The 21,944-nt window shown below is 44.7% G+C and overlaps 1 protein-coding gene across 1 annotated transcript in view; it reads right to left on the bottom strand.

Annotated features, from left to right (window-relative positions):
* CNTNAP2 (contactin associated protein 2) overlaps positions 1 to 21,944 on the bottom strand; it is a 936,385-nt gene that overhangs the window by 3,751 nt on the left and 910,690 nt on the right. Inside the window, exons 22-23 of the mRNA XM_033166345.1 lie at positions 12,268 to 12,498; positions 305 to 373 (exon numbers count right to left, since the gene is read on the bottom strand). Coding sequence (XP_033022236.1) covers positions 305 to 373; positions 12,268 to 12,498 — 300 coding nt within the window. The remainder of the gene's footprint in view (positions 1 to 304; positions 374 to 12,267; positions 12,499 to 21,944) is intronic.

The raw sequence follows: 21,944 nt of genomic DNA on the forward strand, positions 1-21,944 counted from the left end.
TTTACATGCTGAATGTAGCAGGATATGCCACCCGAATTCAAACTACCTGCCATGTACTGCTTCATAATTAAATGTCTTTATTTCCATTTCTTATTATGCACTCTGTCCTAACAGTTCTGGGAAACTAAGCATTTTAAAACAAAAGACAAATAGAGTTGAAAATCCTTTTCTCTTTGCTAGCTTGGCCTTGGAAATTATATGTGTGTTTTAAATTAGGTATTTGAAAAGATACTTGCAAACATCATATCTTATTGGCATAGAAATCAACATTCCCTTCTGAAAGGCGGGACATGTACTTACTTACCTCCAATAATTGCTGAATTCCTGTTAACACCACCTCCAATCACTTGACCATTGTAAGGAAGATCGGCACCTGGTGCACAAGAAAAAGCACGAGTTATTATTTACACCATGGCCTTTATTTAGCCCCTCACTTAGAAATACCCATGCTTTCCCTCTTCTTTTTAAGCCAATTTATACCGCTGGACAGCCAAAACGGACACTTCCATGGCCTCATCTAGCAAAACCAAAATAGTATATTCCAGAAAGAAAGTTCAGTATACAGACTAGTATATTTGATATTTATATGGAACAACATAAATCACCGAACTAGGGTTGGGTGGCACTGCTTTGCGGTGGTTCCAATCCTACTTGGATGGTCGGTCCCAGAAGGTGCTACTTAGGGAGTGCTTTTCAGCCCTGTGGAACCTTCAATGTGGGGTTGTGCAGGACTCAATCCTATCCCCTATGCTGTTGAACATCTACATCAGGCACACCCAACTCCCAAGGGACTGCGATCTACTCCCACTATAAAAAACTGTCAGTGATCTACCCATTGTCATTGGAGGGAAGAGGAGCGTAGGTGGGGTGGGTGGAAGGTGGCGGCTAACTGGAGGCAGGGAGAGATTGCCCAGAGTTGTTGAGCTTTTTTTTGGGGGGGGGAGGCAACTTCGCGTTGGGCTTAATTGACTGAACAACAACAGCTGCAGCAGAGGGACCTAGCGACGGGGGTGGTGACATTCCTCGACCAATCGACAAAGATCATCTGCGATCAACCGCAATCACCCTGGGGATCTAACTGTCTGCTGCGGTCAACCGGTTGAACATGTCTGATCTACATGAAACAGCTGGGTGGGGTTATCCAGAGGTTTGGAGTACGTTGTCAGCAATATACTGATGACACTCAGTCCTATTTCTCCTTTACATCTCCAGGTGAGGCAGTGGAAGTGCTGGACCAGTGTCTTGCCTCGGTAATGGACCGGATGAGAGCCAACAAACTGAAGCTCAAGCCAGATAAGACTGAGGCACTGTTGGTGGGGGGTTCCCTAGACCAGATGGGTGGGAGGTCACCTGCTCTTGATGGGGTTCATAGCTTGGGTGTCCGCTGGGATCCTTTGCTGTTGTTTGAGGCTCACGTGGCCTCAGTGGCCCGGAGTGCCTTCTATCAGCTTCAGCTGGTGGCCCAGCTATGCCCCTATCAGGACAGGGATAGCCTAACTACTGCTGACTGTGCTCAAGGCTAGATTACTGCAATGCATTATACATAGAGATGCCTCTGAAGACACTTCGGAAACTTCAGCTAGTGCAGAATTCAGCGGCCAGGTTGCTCTCCGGAGTGAGACGGCTTGAGCATATTACACCAATTCTGGTCCAACTGCACTGGCTGCCAAATACTTTCTGGGCCCAATTCAAAATGCTGGTTTTGTCCTATAAAGCCTTAAATGGCTCAGGACCACAATACCTGATGGACCGTCTCTTTCCATATGAACCTACCCGGACCTTGAGATAATCTTCCGAAGCCCTTCTTCGTGTGCCTCCTCATTGAGAGGTCTGGAGGGTGGCAACATGAGAACAGGCCTTCTCTGCAGTGGCTCCCCATCTCTGGAATGCTCTCCCCAGGAACATTCGCCTGGTGCCTTCAGTATACACCTTTAGGCGCCCGGCAAAAATGTTCCTTTTTAACCAGGCTTTTGGTTGAACTTATTGACATCCAACACCCTTTTAGAATGTGGTTCTTTTTTTGGGGGGGGGGTTTATTGGATTATTGCTTTTGGATTGATTTTATATGTTGTGGTCATGTTGTGAACTGCCCTGAGACCTCCAGGTATAGGGCAGTGTATAAGTTGAATGAATGAATAAATAAATAAAAATAAATTTTAAAAGGCTGAAAATTAAAGGTTTTATTGAGGAACACTGAGGAACTAACTAATGTTTGGTTAAGAGCCTTGTCTATGAACTAAGAAATCCCTGATTAAAATCTCAGCTGGGGGTCTTAGGTCAGCCATTATATTACCACCACCACTTCCCTGAATAATAAAATAATACCTAAATAATACTCCCAGGACTACTCAGGACAGAGTTCATTTATTCATTCATTTACAAATGTATAATCTGCACTTCCATAAAAAATATAGCAAGGCAGAATGCAACATATAAAAATAAATCAACAAAAATATCCATAAAAGCACAAATAAATTCTGATTGTGCTAAGAAAACTAATGTTTTAAAATGCTGTCTAAACAGGCTTTTGTTACAAATGGGACTCTGGGCAAATGTTTCTCTATTATTGGATTAAAATGCAGCAGAGCTATCGGGAACCAGAAAAAAATGGCCTCAAGTACCAAATCTGGCTTGCAGGCCATTAGTTGCTCCTCTCTGACCTGGACGACATTCCATAGGAACATGTCTCACTGCATATTTTACAGGGGCATAAACAGGATCCACCTTATGGAAATAACAGCAGGATAAAAATGACCATGAGAATCTGATCCAGGGTTCTGCAAATTAGAAGCCTGACCAAAGGAATAGATCAAAATCACAAAAATTGGAGATAAAATATAGCTGTTTCTTCAGAGTTGTCTGTTCAAAGTGAAACTTTAAAACAGAGCACATGTTTTTGAGTCAACCTCCATCTTCCTCCTTGTTTCTTTTCTCTGACATTCCACAGATGTCAAAACTCTGCTTGGCCAACCCCTGGCTTGATGCAGCTCACAAAACATGGCAATCTGCTAAGCTTGTTCTGTTGCAGAAAACGTGGGTAGCCTTGCGGTAGGGGGTTGGGGGAAGAGGGAAACAAACGCTCCCTATTCTGCTTGTTCTTTGCTCAGTTATCAGACTTGCCTTCTAGGCATGCATCTCACACGCTGGCAGCCACCTTCTCAACTGTCAACAGCCTCCTGGCTAATGGCTGGGCTGTCCCTGCTCAGCCCAGCTTGTGGGTCTCCCTTCCTCTTGCTCAGGCTTCCTCAACCTCGGCCCTCCAGATGTTTTTGGCCTACAACTCCCATGATTCCTAGATAGCAGGACCAATGGTCAGGGATGATGGGAATTGTAGTCTCAAAACATCTGAAGGGCCAAGTTTGAGGAAGCGTGCTCTTGCTTATCCTGTTTGGATTACATCATTTGTCTCTTCAGTCTTACAGCTCAGCATACTTGCAACAGGCAGGAGAAATATGAACCCAGTTCTCCTACTATGCCAATCTGGTTATCCTTTCTATCTACGGCATGCCAATTTTCACAATTATTTTCCATACATGCTTCAACTCAGATTGCATTTTACCATGTCTTTATAGAGGAATCCTAGCAGGAGCTCTGCGGGGAGGATGGAGTGCTCTGTCACATCTGAGGTCCTGCTGCCTTTGGAGGCTATGCCCCTTTTCCATAGACAGAGAGGGGCCTGTGTGCCATCCTAATCTCACCCCCCCCCCAGGCATCAACACCAGGTGTTATGATTGCACCCTCAGTTTCACCAATTTTTGAAATTTGCAGGTCATGTAAGTCCCCATCTGGGGACACGCATTACTATGTAAACTCAAAATCCATGCAAAGCAGAACACTTGAGGTGAAACATCTCTCCCATGCGCACCGGCCATGTTTTGCTCTCATGCGCCTCACATATCAGCAACTCCCAATGGTGGTGGCCTGACAGCATCTCCTTGGAGCCTGGCTCCCATGACCACCAGAAGCACCAAGAGCAAGCCAAGAAGGTAGCGGACTCAGGGCAAACTGTTGGCCATGCACAAACTGTTACCCTCTGACAAAGCAAAGCGCAAACCGATTTAAGTCAGGATCTTGTAGTTCTGAAGCAACAGCTCCAGGCAGTCTTGGGTCTTAATCAAGTAACATATTTTTTAAAGTTTAGATTCTGAATTGAGGTTGTTTTATTTTTATTTTTGAGAGCTAAGTGCTTGACAGTCCTCCCAGTGGCTGAACATTAACTGGCCAACCTGCTGGAAGACAGGAACAGATTTACTTCTTGCAGAGCAACTGGGTGGAATATTGGCTGTCTGTTTCCCTTTTCATCTCTGGAAGTGAATGGACCATAACTTCCTTTCCTGAAACATGACAAATGAATGGGAATATTGGTAAGGGGCCCTGGTCGGCCACAGCTTCTGCCCTGGAAGTCACAATGCAGTAGATATTCGTGCAGAGCCAACAATGTCGTACATCAAATTTTCCAAAGTGATATAGAGCACGTTGTTCATATGGCGCACCCCCTTCCCCCTTCTGGTAATGTATTCCGCAATCTCGCTGCTTGCCTAGCTTGACCACAGAGAAGGATGGCTGATATACTGGTTATGCTTGTTTAAGTTATTGTCTCCAATAGAGTTTTATGAGCAGAGCTTACAATTCACCTGTTAAGGAAAGAAGAGCAAGCTGAATACTCACCAAACTCAAGCGCAAAGATATACAGTCACCAGTAATGGACCCAAAGGATTGCCTGCTTTGGTGGCAGGAAAATGCTTTTATGGGAAAGTTGCGCACATGAATCAGCCTCCAGTGACAGGCCTTCTAGATGAGTGCTTCATGTAAGATATATGAAAGAGGGCACCAGCTTCCTTCTCTCACTGATCACAGCTGCAGTTTACACACAAGGACACATAATGGTCTCTTCATTAAGGAGTGAGTTGTGCAAAAGGGAAGGGAGTTCATGATGGGTGGGAATTTGTTAAAAGGGAGATATTAAAAGCACAACTTCAAGCAGTACCAATGAGACGAAAACATGGAAGGTGCCTAAAGAAGCCAGGTTGGCTATCTAAAGAACTTTTAACTGAGTTAAGATTTAAAAGGGATATGTACAAAAAATGGAAAAGGGGGGAAATCACCAGAGAGGAATTCAAACAAATATCCAGCACGTGTAGAGACAAAGTCAGAAAAGCTAAAGCACAGAATGAACTCAGGCTTGCTAGAGAGGTTAAAAGCAATAAGAGGGGATTTTATGGGTATGTCCGTAGCAAAAGAAAGAACAAGGAAACAGTGGGGTCACTTAGAGGAGAAGATGGTGAAATGCGAACAGGAGACAGAGAAAGGGCAGAACTCCTCAATGCCTTCTTTGCCTCAGTCTTCTCCAAAAATGAAAAAAATGCCCAACCTGAAGAATATGGAGCAGATGATTCAGATGGGAAAAGCAGCCCAGAATAAGTAAGGAGGTAGTACAAGAATACTTGGCTAGTTTAGATGTATTCAAGTCTCCAGGGCCAGATGAACTACATCCAAGAGTATTAAAAGAACTGGCAGAGGTGATTTCAGAACCACTGGCAGTAATCTTTGAGAATTCCTGGAGAACAGGCGAAGTGCCAGCAGACTGGAGGAGGGCAAATGTTGTCCCTATTTTCAAAAAGGGGAAAAGAGAAGACCCAAACAATTACCGCCCAGTCAGCCTGACATCAATACCAGGAAAGATTCTAGAGCAGATCATTAAGCAAACGGTCTGTGAGCACCTAGAAAGGAATACTGTGATCACTAAAAGTCAGCATGGGTTTCTGAAAAATAAGTCATGTCAGACCAATCTGATCTCATTTTTTGACAGAATTACAAGCTTGGTAGATGAAGGGAACGCTGTGGACGTAGCCTATATTGATTTCAGCAAGGCCTTTGACAGGGTGCCCCATGATATTCTTGTAAAGAAGCTGGTAAAATGTGGGCTAGACAATGCTACCATTCAGTGGATTTGTAACTGGCTGACTGACCGAACCCAAAGGGTGCTCATGAATGGCTCCTCTTCATCCTGGAGAGAAGTGACTAGTGGGGTGCCACAGGGTTCTGTCTTGGGCCCAGTCTTATTCAACATCTTTATCAATGACTTGGATGATGGGCTTGAGGGCATCCTGATCAAGTTTGCAGATGACACCAAATTGGGAGGGGTGGCTAATACCCCAGAGGACAGGATCACACTTCAAAATGACCTTAACAGATTAGAGAACTGGGCCAAAGCAAACAAGATGAATTTTAACAGGGAGAAATGTAAAGTACTACACTTGGGCAAAAAAAAGGAAAGGCACAAATACAGGATGGGTGACACCTGGCTTGAGAGCAGTACATGTGAAAAGGATCTAGGAGTCTTGGTAGACCATAAACTTGACATGAGTCAACAGTGTGATGCAGCAGCTAAAAAAGCCAATGCAATTCTGGGCTGCATCAATAGGAGTATAGCGTCTAGATCAAGGGAAGTAATAGTACCACTGTATTCCGCTCTGGTCAGACCTCACCTGGAGTACTGTGTCCAGTTCTGGGCACCACAGTTCAAGAAGGATACTGACAAGCTGGAACGTGTCCAGAAGAGGGCAACCAAAATGGACAAAGGCCTGGAAACGATGCCTTATGTGAAATGGCTTAGGGAGCTGGGTATGTTTAGCCTGGAGAAGAGAAGGTTAAGGGGTGATATGATAGCCATGTTCAAATATATAAAAGGATGTCATCTAGAGGAGGGAGAAAGGTTGTCTTCTGCTGCTCCAGAGAAGTGGACACGGGGCAATGGATTCAAACTACAAGAAAGAAGATTCCTCCTAAACATTAGGAAGAACTTCCTGACAGTGAGAGCTGTTTGGCAGTGGAATTTCCTGCCAAGGAGTGTGGTGGAGTCTCCTCCCTTGGAGGCCTTTAAGCGGAGGCTTGACAGCCATCTGCCAGGAATGCGTTGATGGTGTTTCCTGCTTGGCAGGAGGTTGGACTAGATGGCCCTTGTGGTCTCTTCCAACTCTATGATTCTATGAAAAAGGCAGTCCATGGAGGGCCATTTCACACACAATGCAGGGCAAATCCAGGTTGCCCATCAAGTGTATGTCACCAGGGAGTCAGTTGCACCCAATGCTGTATACCTGACAGCTGAACTTCTAGGTGCACATTCAGTGTGGGGAGCTGGATCACCTTCCATGGGCCATTTTGACAAATGGGCAGGGAAGTCATATGAAATCGGGTGATCACAGTCCTCTTGTTTCTTTCTAGCTCCAGCTTTAATAATAAAAACAAACTAGGACTGCAAAGGAAGATTCTTTTGCAATGTATGGTTGCAAAAGAAAAAATCTGTGCTGCATTCAGCAGGGATTAGCTGCATTTTGGAGTTTCTGATACAATCTCTCCCAAGTGCAGTCAATCCCAGCAGGGCTTGCAGTCAAGGCTGAAAGCAAGTCCCACTTGTGGGAGGGATCAGCTGCACTGTGGACTTCTCAAATGGAACAAATCCTAGAGGGACTTGTAAAGGTAAAGCTAAAGGGGCCCCTGACTGTTAAGTCCAGTCACAGATGACTCTGGGGTTGTGGCGCTCATCTCGCTTTATTGGCCGAGGGAGCCGGCGTACAGCTTCTGTGGCCAACATGACTAAGCTGCTTCTGGTGAACCAGAGCAGCGCACGGAAACACAGTTTGCCTTCCCACCGGAGTGGTACCTATTTATCTACTTGCACTTGACGTGCTTTCAAACTGCTAGGTGGGCAGGAGCAGGGACTGAGCAACGGGAGCTCACCCTGTTGTGGGGATTTGAACCGCTGACCTTCTGATTGACAAGCCCTAGGCTCAGTGGTTTAACCAAATTCAAATTGGTGCCAAATTTAAAGCTGCCAAATACAAGCCTTTAGAATTTAATGTTGGGGATTGGGGAAAAGTGTGTCTACTCCCCCCCCCCCCAAAGCACTAATGTTAGCAAAGAGAAGAGGTCCTGCTGCTTATGTAGTATGTATACAGGCACCCCCAACCTGCGGCCCTCAAGATGTTTTGGCCTACAATTCCCATGATCCCTAGCTAACAGGACCAGTGATCAGGGATGATGGGAATTGTAGTCCAAAACATTTGGAGGGCCGAAGGTTGGGGATGCCTGATGTAGTATGAAACATTTCAAAAATATAACCATGCCAATGCCAATGCCAATTGCAAGGCAAAAGCAGCTCATTGTCCCCAAATTGTGGGCTATTTCTAGAAGAGAGTGACTTATGCCAACCCTGAAGTGTAGTTCAACACTGAATAGGATTTATTGATTGATTACGTTTATATCCTGCCCTTCCTGGTTCTAAGTGGTTTACAACCCTGCAATGTTGTCCATAACTATAAAACCCCTATTGCAGGTTTGCCTGAAACTGAGAAGGTAGCTCACAACAATCCTGCAGCGTTATTCCTTGCATTCGCACCCACATTGCAGGTTGCGCTGACAGAGTCGCATGCAGCCACCGTGGGGTATAGTTCATTGCTGTACCCTTATTGCAAGTAGGAAGGCTATAGTGAGAGAGGAGAGAGAAAGAGGAGTTTGCAGCAGCCCTGCAATGTACTGGTAGTCTGTTAATATCACAAGCCTTCCGTTGCCCACTCAGAGGTCCTTCCAGGCCAAATCAAGCATTTGATGCTGGAGGAAGTTTTATGAACAAATAACCCAGAGATGCATTTTAAATAAAAATTCTACTCGTGTAAAAACACGCTGATTCCCAGACTGTCTGTGGGCCGGATTGAGAAGGTGATTGGGCCGCATCCAGCCCACGGGCCTTAGGTTGCCTACCCCTGCCCTAAATCATCTGAAGGCAGCTCTGTGTAGGGAATTGTTTCATGTTTTTATATACCGGTACGTTGGAAGCTGCCCAGAGTGGCTGGCGCAACCCAGTAAGATGTGTGGGGGTATAAGAAGTAAAATCATCATTATGGAATGGGGTGTCCCTATATTCATCTGAGAAATGTTGGAGGGTATGTGCCGGTGAATTTAGTGGCAGAATACTAACTGTTTTAAATACTGTACTAACACCAATCTCTCTTCAGGTACATACATTTATATATTGCTTGTATTTATTTGAAATATACCCAGATTTCCAGAGGACCAAATTAGCTTCAATTTCAGACGGCTTGAAACAGCAGTTAGAGAAAGTGGCTGCTCTCCCCCCTCCCCAGTTACAGCGTGTGAGAGAGAGGGCGAGGGAGACCCAGAGAAGCACCAAGGAAATAGCTATTACCGTGCCTTCTCCCTCCCTTCTGAAATTGCTCCCGATAACTCCACACAGGCAGAATTTCTAGGAATGATCTTTTGGAGAAAGACGGCCTTTCCATGGGAGAGCAGCGCCTGCCTTTGCTTATCCTCATCTTCCTGCTTCTCTATGGCATTAAAATTCTGCTCAGGGCTGCGCAGAGCAGCTTGAAATGCCCGGGTCTCTCAGGGAGGGCTGCTAGAATTTATGGCTTTGGCAGGCAGCTGAGCCTCAACTGTCTGTAGCTTCTGATGAAGTGTCTGGGGTGGAGTATATATTGCCATTAAGTTGGGCAGGAGGAGAAAAGGGGGGGGGGTGTTGCGTCCAAGAACCAGGCAAGACTGAAGCTCTCTTTCCCGCTCCTTTCCATTAGGGAAGATTTATGGGAAATTCAAGCGCCATCATTAAGTCATTTGGGATCCAAAGAACAGAGCTGCTAAAGCTGAGCCAAAGATCGCGCTTGCTCTCATGTATTCCTACGAGAAGAAATTGGGGCCATCCACTCATTAAATAATTCCAAGTTGATACAACTCTTGCTTTTAAAGCAATTAATTAAATGGAGCTATTGCAAACATTTCAGCACATGCGCGCTTTTGCTTCACTGGATGGCGTATGAAGGAGGAATGTAGAAAACTGCCTTATCCCCAAGGAGACCACTGGGTCCATCTGTGTGCTCTGCTGACTGGCAGCAACACCCAGGAACAAATGTCTCTGAGCCCACCTAGAGATTTCGGTAACTGGCCTGAAGGTTTTCTGTGTGCACAGCATGCACTACTACTGTGTATTATGCTCATTTTAGTACGGCAGTCGGTGTTCACAGCTGTTTGCGGCTGTGATCCATCTTGGCTTTAACTTTTATTGAAATTTTATTTTGAGTTTTATAAATTACATTAACCATCCAGAGAGCAAATGAAATACTAAACAAACAAACAAACAAACAAACAGGACCCACGGATGTGTTCCACTTTAATTCTCTGGTATCTTAATTATTTCTACCCAGGGCAGCCAACATTCAGGACAGTTTAGCACAGAACATGCTTGTGACTGGCATCTGCCTGTCTCTGGAAAGTGCCGTTGGACTTATGAAATAACTGGGCCCAAACTGGATGTGCTGCTTGGTTTCTTGCAGCAGAAGACTCATGCGGAGGAAGGGGCAGGGCTGCCATACATGAGGAAGAAGCCCCTCCCACCACATGTGTCTTTTGCAGCACATTATTATGGCCACATTTTTTGTTTTAACCCCCCCTCCCATGATGATCTATTCCCCCCCATGTCTGCAGCAAGTGTCTTTACCTTGTTCTGTGGCAGACCCCCCCCCTTTCACACACAGTTCATAAGGAAATATATGCTCCCAAAGGTATGCACTAAATTAATTGTAATCCCAAGTATTGTGGAAAAGGATCACAGTTCAGTGTCATACAGAATGTCACTGATTCAATCGCCAACATCCCCAGTGAAAATGATCAGGTGGAAGAACTCAGCCTGAGACGCTGGAGGGATACTGCCAGTCAGAATAGGCAACGCTAGGCTAGAAGTGGAGCTATTTATTTTTTAGATTTATTTATTTCATTTATATACCGCTTTATCAAAAGATCCCAGAATGGTGTGTAACATTAAAAACACATTATAGATAATCAATGGTGAAAACATAATAAAAAGCCTAATAACAAAACGAGTCTTCCCTCTAAGCCACTTCACCTGAACATGGTTCAGTTTTTTGCACTTGAGAAAACAGCAAATGCAGCTGCTCCTTTGGAAACTGAAACCCCTAACAGTCTGTAGGTGCCATGGCTGAAGAGGCTGCAGTGAGGCTCCTATCCATGTGGAAAGCAGAATCAGTTATTTTTGCTCTCTACTTATTTAGCAGTTACAGGCAGGCAGCTGTGTTGGTCTGCCGTAGTCAAAACAAAATTAAAAATTAAAAAATTCCTTCCAGTAGCACCTTAGAGACCAACTAAGTTTGTTCTTGGTATGAGCTTTCGTGTGCATGTGTCTTTCACTCAAGTTTGTATATTCCTGCACGAAAAAAGGCAGACAAAGAAGTTAAGGATAGGATAAATTTGTTTTTTTTTTAAAGTATAGTTATTTTAAGGACAGCTACGGGAAATTTTGCATTGGTGTCTCTTTGAAATCTCTGTGTTTTTCTACTCCATAAACAACAAAAACAATTGTGTGTTTGTATGTGATTCCCTGGTGGTTTTGAATTTGATGACAATTAAAATCTACATGTAAAACCAATTATTATTTTAACTCATGATTCCTTTGCCTCACAGGACGCAGGGAAGACAGGGGCTGCTTGGCCCTTCGTACACCTTCAGGAAGGAAGAGGGACTGGCTGAGTCCTGCAGCTCCAGGCAAAGGTGGCCAATTACAAAACAACATCATGCTTTGAGATAACCATTTGGCACTGCAGCAGAGTATGAACATGGTCACAGAAGCCGTATTTATAAGGTCAAAATAGATGTTATCTCGGGAAATGTGAGGCTTCAGCCCTGAGATAACAGGGAATTTGAGGTGGGGATCTGAGCTTGCCTGGGGGCAACAGCCTCCTCAAAGGGCTTCCTTAGCTGACCTTAAGATAATATTCAGTTTGGCCCTAACTAGCAGTGGATCTGGCTGAAAACTGATCTGCCACTTTTCATCATTTCCATTCTGGTAAAAAGTGCTATGATTATCAGTGCCAAGAAAGAAAAATCGAGGCCAATTTTCTGAATTTGCATTCATCGCATTTACCAAAATTAGAAGCACCAGTAAAACAACCATTACATGCAAGACAACCCACAGGTCAGTCTGCCACGGCTTCACACTGGAGGCTGGTGTCTTTAAGATAAATGCAGTAGTCATACACCTATAGCAGCAATGAAAGAATAAACTATAATGGATACTCAAGCCATCAGTTTAGAAGTTAAAGCAATTGTGTGTGTGTGTGTGTGTGTGTGTGTGAGTGAGTGAGTGAGAGAGAGAGAGAGAGAGAGAGAAATGTTCACTATTATTCTCATCTCACCATCATAACAGATTTTTTGGGATTTTCTCATGCGGTCTTGACTTACCTGAATCGGAATGCCACGGATCCGTTGCGGAAGACATTGGTTGGATGGTTTGTGGGTTCGCACCACAGTTGGATTCCACAAGTTCTCCTTCTGTGTGAATGCGAGAGGAGATGTTTGTGGCTCTCAAGGCTGCCTTGAGCGGGGCAATCTGGTTGAACTGGACTCTGGACAGGCAGCCAGAGAATCCCGGGGTATTGTATTTACGGATCTCTTGGTCAATTTTTCCAAGTTCTGAAGGACAGAGGAAAGGAAAAGCTTTTCAACAGAATTCACTGAAGAAGGAACAAACACCATGATCCTGCTCTGTGCTTTTAATCCCCCCTTTCAGAAAGTTAGGCACACGGCAGACTTTGTAAGCAGTATATCATACCCTCCAAATGTCCTGATTTCCCAGGGACAATAACAAAAGCCACCAGGCTTCTGATTTGATCCCGGAATGTCCCTATTCCCCCCCCCCCACTGCTCTCAGAGAGGATGAGCTGAGCACCCCGTTGCCTCCTCCCTTGGGCAGCTCCTAGCAGCTGCTGGACATCAGGTGAGAAGGATAGGCTGCCGCTGCCGAGGGGCAGGAGGAGGGCAGGGCTGCCCTGGGTGGGGAGAAAGGCAGAGCAGAGCACAAGGAGTCTTGACTTTTATATACAATGCTTTGTGCACTTGCGTCTAGTCTTGCCCTTTTCTAACATTTATTTATTGATGTGTGCTTTTCTGTTTGTAGATCCACCAAAGAATAAAATAACATCAGGATAAAGGGGTTTTCTCAGGATGGTGGAGTGGGCGAGTGCTGTGTCCTGTTGGTAAAGGGGTGGTGGAAATGCTCTGTGGTGGCGGAGGGACAAAAATGGGGAGGGGTCAAGGAGGGTTAGTTGGGGGGGGGAGTGAGAAATGCCCCTATTTTCATCTGAGGAATGTTGGAGGGTATGCTATATATACCATATGAGATGCTGCTTCTATCCATCACTTTCCTTGGGCTGAAGTTCTTAAACTGAACTCATGACGCCAGCAGAGGTCCATGGGCTGAAAACCAATCTGTCCCTAAAAGCTCCTGTACCTGGCCCCCCTCAATCCTGGGGACTTCCGTTTTCTTGGAGTGCTGAAATAGTCAGACATCACAATAATAGTCACCCACACTGTGAACTCCCTTTTGCAACCTGCCTTTACACACATGTTGAAACAGCTCTCATTCTTGCCAACCCTCCCGCTTCAGCCAGGCAGGCGGTCTGCTTTTTAAAACAGCAGCATTTACATTTATCCTGCACTAGACAAATCAACCTATGTCCCAACCCAAACAGCAATTTACAGGGTTTTAAATAATAATAATAATAATAATAAGAAGAAGAAGAAGAAGAAGAAGAAGAAGAAGAAGAAGAAGAAGAAGAAGTGCAAGGAAACACTGGGGATTGAGTGGGGAGGAAATAGACTGGACTTTCCCTGATCCGCTGGAAACTTAATAGAACTGTAGTTCCCTCAAGTCACTCCAGCACTTCTTCACCTATGTTTGTAGCAAAGGCATTCTCCGGGAATGTGTGTGTATTATTATTTATTTACTTGAGTTAGGGGGAGCATTGCCCCCACCCCCCTGACTACGCCCCCGGTAAGAATGGGGACTCTAATCTTTAAAGTGGGCTGTTGCTGTGTCTGCCTTTATTACAATGATTTATCATCCATAGAACACTTAAAACATGCAAATGACTTCCTAATCATTTACTTGTTCCAAGCCTCAGAAGACTCAGTAAACAGCTATAATTTACAAGATGCAAAAGCAAAGGCTGATAGATTGCGCTGGTGAGTTACAGAATTGGACAAACTAACTAGAATCCCACTTTTTCTCATTTTCCCCTTAAGATAAATGTGCTAATGGGATTTCTCATTAAAAATGGAATTGGAAAGGCAGGCATTCAAATAAAAACAAAAACTAGGCAGATGCTCATTTAGAACTGAGCAATATATATACATTCAGCTTTCAGGAAGAAATCCTCCCAGTAAAGTTGAGGACTAAGAGAGCAAAATAGGAGGAGGAGAAGAAGAAGAAGAAGAAGAAGAAGAAGAAGAAGAAGAAGAAGAAGAAGAAGAAGAGGAGGAGGAGGAGGAGGAGGAGGAGGAGGAGGAGGAGGAGGAGGAGTTTGGATTTGATATCCTGCTTTATCACTACCCGAAGGAGTCTCAAAGCGGATCACATTCTCCTTTCCCTTCCTCCCCCACAACAAACACTCTGTGAGGTTAGTGGGGCTGAGAGACTTCAGAGAAGTGTGACTAGCCAAAAGGAGACACGAACCCGGTTCCCCAGATTACGAGTCTACCGCTCTTAACCATTACACCACACCACACATGAAACCTGGATAGCTCAGTTGGATACAACTTGGTGCTGATAACAGCAAGGTTGCAGGTTCAATCCTCACAGCTGCCTGTTCCTCTTTTGCAGGGGATTGGACAAGATGAACTGCAGGGTATCTTCCAAATCTACAATTCTATGTTTCTATGTCAGCTGCACCCACCAGGTTCAAATCCAATGTTCATCCAACAGACCCCATTGGATATTTCTGCAAATTCATTCTGCCCCATTTGCAGCTGCAGCCATTTATGCCTTTGGGAAGCAGAAGAGGCCCAGCAACCTCATCCAAATCTTGCACCAATGGAAGCACCTAGTAGGCTTGGAGCGGAACCAAGACAAATGTTTAAAGCATGTCAAGGCAGAAGGTTACCAGTTCAAACTGACACTAATAATTAATGGCAAGAGTTCCTTCTGATAGACAAGAAATTTTTTTGGGGGGGGGGGCTCAGAGTGGGATATGGAAAACCTATACAGAAAAGTGCAGGCTTTTAAAAGGAGAAATGCAGGAATTATGGCTGCTGGCAGCATGTGAAGATTACTGAAAGAATGCACAGAATGTGCTTCGGACACTCTAAATATAAATGCCAACTATTATTAGTAATACAACGTAATGACAAGAGAGCTGGCAAACCCAGCTGAAAGTGTCCATGAATGGCTATTTCACACTCAGCACTTGAATTTTGGGTGGCCAAGACCAGGAAAAAAGTAAGGGAAAAGAACTCAGCACACACATTTAGCTTACTAAAGAATTCTATACAAATATACTGTTCCTGAAAATTAACAGCCCATATTTCTGCATATAGCTCTTGAGCATCATACGTTTCAAATTCGTTTCTGTTCTTTTCCAGCACCATGTTGTCTCTGTTAACTCAATTGGTAGTCTGGACCTGCACTCTAGCAGAACACCGATTAACATTTCCAGCTTCATGTTCTCCTTGACTGTGCAAAATAAATAAAATCGAACCTCACCATGGTCATTTTTGTGCTGAATTGGACAAGTTTAAATTGGAGGCACTGCAAAGTAACAATCCAGCATCCGTATTTGAGCTCCTCAGAACAAAAGTGGTTCATTCACTAGGACAGCAAAAACACCGGGTGCATCTAAACCATAAACGGCTTCTACCACCTGAAACCCCTTGCTCAGGAAGGGCTCATTTGTGTCCAGGAAATAATTGCATGTATCTCTGGGACCAGTGTTGTTCTTCCATAAAGAGCAGTTGTGCAACAACTGTTCATGCACTTATGTGCTCACCAAATCCTGGACCCTGCTGGTCGCTCATCCCTAGCTAGCTCAAATTTGTCACAACATGCAAGGATTAAGAGGGCATGTGGCCTCCTAAACTGCTGCAAGCACCTTATCCACATCCTGAGGACTCAGAGGCTGAAACTGATCTTACGAAACCAGACTAGACGGCACACTAGGGTTGCCATGTTTTGTTTGTTTTGAAATCCTGAAACCTGCAAAATTCCCCCCAATGCCATTTTTACACCCAAATAACAAGGACATGTCAGGAATTTTCCTGAGGTATGGCAAGCCTACGGCACACTGCACACTTCCTCAGGACCTGTCACAACAATAGTATCAAAGTTGTGCAGAGGTGCATGATTTTATCCGCTGTCACAGTAGACGCCTGGGAGCTGCAACATCCCATTCAGCAAGTAACATGTTAGGAAGCACCATACCACTTAGAATAGGTCTGCTGCCCAACTACTTGAAGATGCGATGAAGGCAGACCTTCTTTGCTGTCTTCAGTGCATGATGATGTGCTCTAACATGTCATCTTTGCCACAAAAGCAATGCAATTTGTTTTGCAGATATAATATTGTACAGCTTGAACAAGCATCTGGATGAATAAGCATCTGGAACAAGAATTGTCATACCCATAAATATGATTCAAAAACTTTACTAACAGAACTTGCTCCAAAAACATATACAAAAACAAATGATACATCCAAATAGTTGTACAGTCATACCTTGGTTATTTAACGCCTTGTGTCTCAAATGTTTTGGCTCCCGAACGCCGCAAACCTGGACGCAGCTTATGCGGCTTCCCATTGAGTGCAGGAAGCTCATGCAGCCAGCTGGAAGCTGCACCTTGGTTTTCAAAAGTCGAATGGACTTCCAGAACAGATTCCGTTTGAAAACCAAGGTATGACTGTATAGTGTCATGTGCATGTTCAGCAAGGCTTATCTTCTTGCAAATTTTAAATTACCGGTACTCTCTCTCCACACAAACTCTGTTTGCCTGGAGCTGTTCTCCTGTGCAATTTGCTTATCGAGCCAATAGGTCAGTAGATGATACAGTCAACATGGCACTGCATTACATCCTGCAACATCTGGATTCCCCGGGGGGTTGCGTGCAAGTTTTTTGTGGACTTTAGTTCAGCTTTCAATACTACTGTCCCATCCAAATTGTTTTCTAAATTACTTCAGCTTAGTGTGCCTGCTTCTGTTTGCCAATGGATTCACAGCTTTCTAACGGACAGGAGGCAGCAGGTAAGGCTGGGGAAAATTATATCAAGTAATAATACCATCAGTACAGGTGCTCCCCCAGGGGTGTGTGCTCTCCCCACTGCTTTTTTCTTTATACACAAATGACTGCACCTCAACTGACCCCATCGGTTAAGATCTTGAAATTGCGGATGATACGGCAGTCATTGGGCTTATCCAGGAGGACGATGAATCTGCATATAGGCGGGAAGTAGACCATCTTGTTTCGTGGTGCAGCAGGAATAACTTGGTGCTAAATGCCCAAAGACAGTGGAAAGGATAATCGGTTTTAGGAAGCACCTTCCCATCTCACTGCCACTTTCCATTCTTGGTAACATGGTCGAGTCCTTTAAGTTCCTGGCTCTATAATTTCTCAAAACTTAAATTGGTCAGGCAATATCAATTATTATTAAAAAGGTCTACCAGAGATTGTATTTCTTGCAAACAAATAAGAAATTTAATTTGCCCCAAGAATTGTTGATCCAGTTTTACAGAGGTACCATTGAAACTGTTCTCTGTAATTCTATTACTGCCTGGTATGGCACAGCCTCTAAGCTGGGTAAGAAGAGGTTCCAAGAGCAGTAAGAATTGCAAAGAGAGTAACTGGTGTTAGTTTGCCTCCAATAGAGACACTTTATGCTGCTCGAGCCAAGAAGAGAGCAGAGAGAATTGTCGCAGACCCTTTGCATCCTGGTCATTACCTGTTTGTTTGATTTACTTCCATCCGAACGTCGTTACGGGACTCTATACACAAAAACGTCTAGGCACAGGAATAATCTTTTCCTTGTGCCATCAAACTGTTGAATTTGTAGTTGTGTGCGGAAGGGAGGTCAGTTGGTGGTATGGGGTTCCTTTGTTGTGCTGTTGTATCATGAGGTGAATAGAGTTTGTATAAGGTACGTTTTCTTTACATTGCAATGTAGTTGAAGCAAAATTCCAAGTATGATTGATACTTGGTCAATAAAATTATTCCTTATTCCTTATTATGAAATACCCTGTACAATTACACTATTTGTGGTTTGTTGGTTAGTCTTTAGAAAGTGGAAGATACTTGGTTAAATGCCTGCAAACATGTTTTTCAGCTGATCTTAGCTGACATTTGGCGTCAGCTTATGATGAGAGAAAAGATATAGCAGGGAATGCTAATGCAGGTGAAATGCCCCCTGTTTGATACTTAGAAGATTTTTGACATTTCAAATCAGTCTGAGCACTCCAACTGGAAATCCTAAATATACAGCCTGCTTCATGGGTAATAAAGCTCTGGAAATAATGATGGTGCAGGTTGGGGGGGGGGTTGGGGGGCTAAAATTTACCTGGTGCAGAAATGGTGCAGAATGACTTCAAAACAATTCATTACAATGGCACATGGGGTTTACAGTGGCTTATTCAATAAAAAAGGACAAAAACTCTATGATCTACAACTATAAGAAAATATTGCATCTACCATGTACAGTTTGCTTCCCACCAGGACCATGCAAACCCCCACTCTCCCTCTCTGAGTCTGACCCAACCTGGCTGCTTTCCCTCAAACTCCTCCTCCCGGCCACACCCACCCTCTGCGCATGACAACTGTCACTCTGACTCAGGGCTCTCCTCCGCATGGGTCCAGCCTCTGCCAGCACAACCTCCTGCTCAGGATCTTGCTCTCCTCATCCAACCAGACCCACCTTCTGCCCATGCAGTTTGGACGACGAGTAGGAGAGGCACGAATAAGTGAAGTCAAAACAGAACAGGATGCACTTTTCTCCAAAAAAAGGGTGATCACATTTTTCTAGGATTTTTTTTTGGGGGGGGGGGCAACCCTCCATCCAGCACATATCATTGCAGGGCTGAGGGATCTGCACCGGGTGCCTGTGAAGCACAGAGCCAGTTATAAGGTTCTGCTACTGACAGACAAAGCTCTAAATGACTCCGGGGTCCTGAAAAACCCTCTTCACCTCCCTTGCCCAGGCAGGGCATTAAGATCAGCAAAGGAACCTGGTTTGTTTTGTGATGGCCTGATGTTACACCAGCATGTGGCAACACGGAGGCCGGATTTAAAAACTGAAGCCCCCCCCCCCCTTGAAATATGTGATGCCTTGTCTGTATTGGGGTTCTGTTCTGCCAGCAATGCAAACATTCCCCTGAACGTGACCTCTTGGCCTCATTGTTTAAATCACTTTTTAAAAAGCTGCTATTTTCCTAGAAAAAGAGGTGCTGGAGCTCACCAGGAACTCTGCCCTCATCCTCTCAGAATGGCAGTGGCACCCAATGGGGAGATGCTGGAGTTCCAGCTGAAAAAAGCCCTGGCTTTAAACTGTTTTACTGTAATTGCTATGGTTTTTAACTAGCTTCTTTTATTGCATATTTTAATTAGGATGTTTTAAATGTAACTGTTTTGCTGCATATTTCCACAATGTGTGGATTTTACAGTTACAAAACGCTTAGAAGCCATTTTGGCATGGCAGCGAAGTGTAAATTAAATAATAATAGTGATGCAGAACAAAGGTTTCCAATGACAGGCATGCACAACCATTTTAATTGAGTAATTTCATTTGGTTCCTTGAAAGAGTGACAATGGAAATGGAACCCGCAAGATCCCAAACCATTAAAACTGCCAAATTGTTTGATGCCTGCCAAACTAAAATGAGGGGGAAACAAGATGCAGCAAAATGACTCAGCAATGATGCTTGGGGACAGATAACAGCCCTACAAAGCAAAAGCCCTGTTAAAGCAAAACCACACACGCATTGCCTGTGTTGGCTACCTTAAGGGGACATGGCTCCATCGAGTCCAGACTTCTGTCTTCCAATATGGTCAACCAGCTGTCGCTGGAAAGCTTGCAAGCACACCAGGGATGCCGTCCCCAAGCCTTGCTTGCCTCAGCACCCAGCAATCAGAGGTAAACTGCCTCTGATGAGGGAGGCTCGATTATGGCCTGTCATTGCTCACATCTATTGCTAGAGTTCTCTTCCATGGATGTGGCTAATCATTTTTATACCATCCGAGCGACACTACATCTTGCAGCAATCATTCCATAACAGAATTAAACATTTTGCTTTCCATTCATAATACAAACCAATTAAAACGTCAAGTAAAAATGTCCTCAACTACTCAAAGCAGACTCTGAGTCAATTTCAAAAGGTTTGGGACTCAGAATACTGTTTTCATCCCTTTGTACCTGGGTCTATTTTGTTCTGGATTTTTCATAAACTGAGTTTGCAATGTTTTCTAAGCAAATGAACAACAACAAAAGCTAGGATGTAATTTGTTAAACCTGGATCTAAAAACACTCAGACTTTTACTTTCTGTTATCTCAGCTAGATATTCTCTTGGCAGTGCTGACTCCTTTCTTTCACATTTCTTAGTTGAGGAGCTTTTCCTATTTTCTCTTTATCTTTCATTGTATGCGCCATTAAATCCTCTTTAAGTCCAAACGGAATATCCAATAAAAATGGGACAACCTACCATTTTGCAATCACAAAACTAGCAAGTGTTTGTCAAGTTCTGATAGAACCTTCACGGCCCCATTTATCACACACACAAATCAGGGGACGTGACGGGCTCGGGGCGAAGAGTAGCACCACAGGCTCCTTTTGTTTCTTGCCAACATGCTGGATCACTGACTGTGCTCAGAAAAAATTAAAAACTCAACGGAAGGCAATGCACCTTAAGGAAAGATCAGCTACACCGCCGATACAGCTGTTGCTTGTATGAATCAGCGTCATTTATTGACATAAAACAGAACTGCAGCTTATTGATTTATTTGGCAGCTCGTGCAATAACAAATTTATCAGTCTAATGTCGGCTCTTTTTTTGCTGCAAGAGACTGACTGGTGAGGCTGCAGCCTTTGGGAATCTAGATTCACGGGGAGTTAAGCTGTGAAAAAGGCAACTCCAGCCACAGCCTTTTCGCCTGGGAAAACGAGCAGCACCTAAGAAACTGGAGGCTGGCGAGGCAGCAATGGCCCCCTGCCCACCCCACCCCACCCCACCCCACCCCCGGCAGTTACCTGTTCCGCCCTTGCCTCGTCTCTCCTCCTCTTCCTCCTCCTCCTCCTCGCTGTCGCCGGACTCGGGGCTCCTCCGCGTCCCCTTTTGTTGGCAGCAGGGATGCCTGCCGTCTGGCTGCAGCCAATCGCCAGCCCCCCTCGCCCCCCCCCCAAATCCCGGGCACCGAGCGGAGAAATGCAGGTGAGGAGCACATGCAAAACCCGGAGTGCAGTCTGCAACCAGTGGGGATATACTACTATTTCTAACAGCAAGATGTGACGGGAGAGGCAAACAGAAAGACGTGGACCGGATCTCTCTCTCTCTCCCCCCCCCCCCAAACTCGGCCCTCCAGATGTTGCATCAGGGATGGTTTTGTATACTTGCGAACACTCGGGGTCTCATGGTCCCAGCATAACACCTGTGGGTCCAGCACTTGATATTGCTAAAAGCTCTTCTGTTTGCAGTAGTCATTTCTTCTAGAACAGTGTCCCCCAACATGGACTGAAAAACACAAAAAAGGCCTGTGCCTTCTGTTGGCTAAGGATATACCAGCTCAACATTGCTCCCTGATGTCTTTTCAGCCTTTCCAAAGAAGCCTTGGCGGGGCTGCGCATCATGTGCTTCCTTAGGTGTTTGCAGTTTCATACTTGCGCCCGAGGGACAGGATTCACCCCCTCTCTCCGAGCCATAACATAGGGGCAGAGGAGAGAGGGCAAACCCAAAGAGGGCAGCTGAAGCCACTCTCATGACTTCTTTTTACACTTTTGAAAAAAAGTTAAAGCCAGGGCAATAACTTATGCAATATGTTTATTAGTTAGTTTTGTTAGCAAAACAAAATCACAGGTAACAGTGATCAATACAACAAAGCAGCCAAGAGGCCATGCT

The sequence above is a fragment of the Lacerta agilis genome, chromosome 12 (genome assembly GCF_009819535.1).
Source record: "Lacerta agilis isolate rLacAgi1 chromosome 12, rLacAgi1.pri, whole genome shotgun sequence".
Lineage (NCBI taxonomy): Eukaryota > Metazoa > Chordata > Lepidosauria > Squamata > Lacertidae > Lacerta > Lacerta agilis.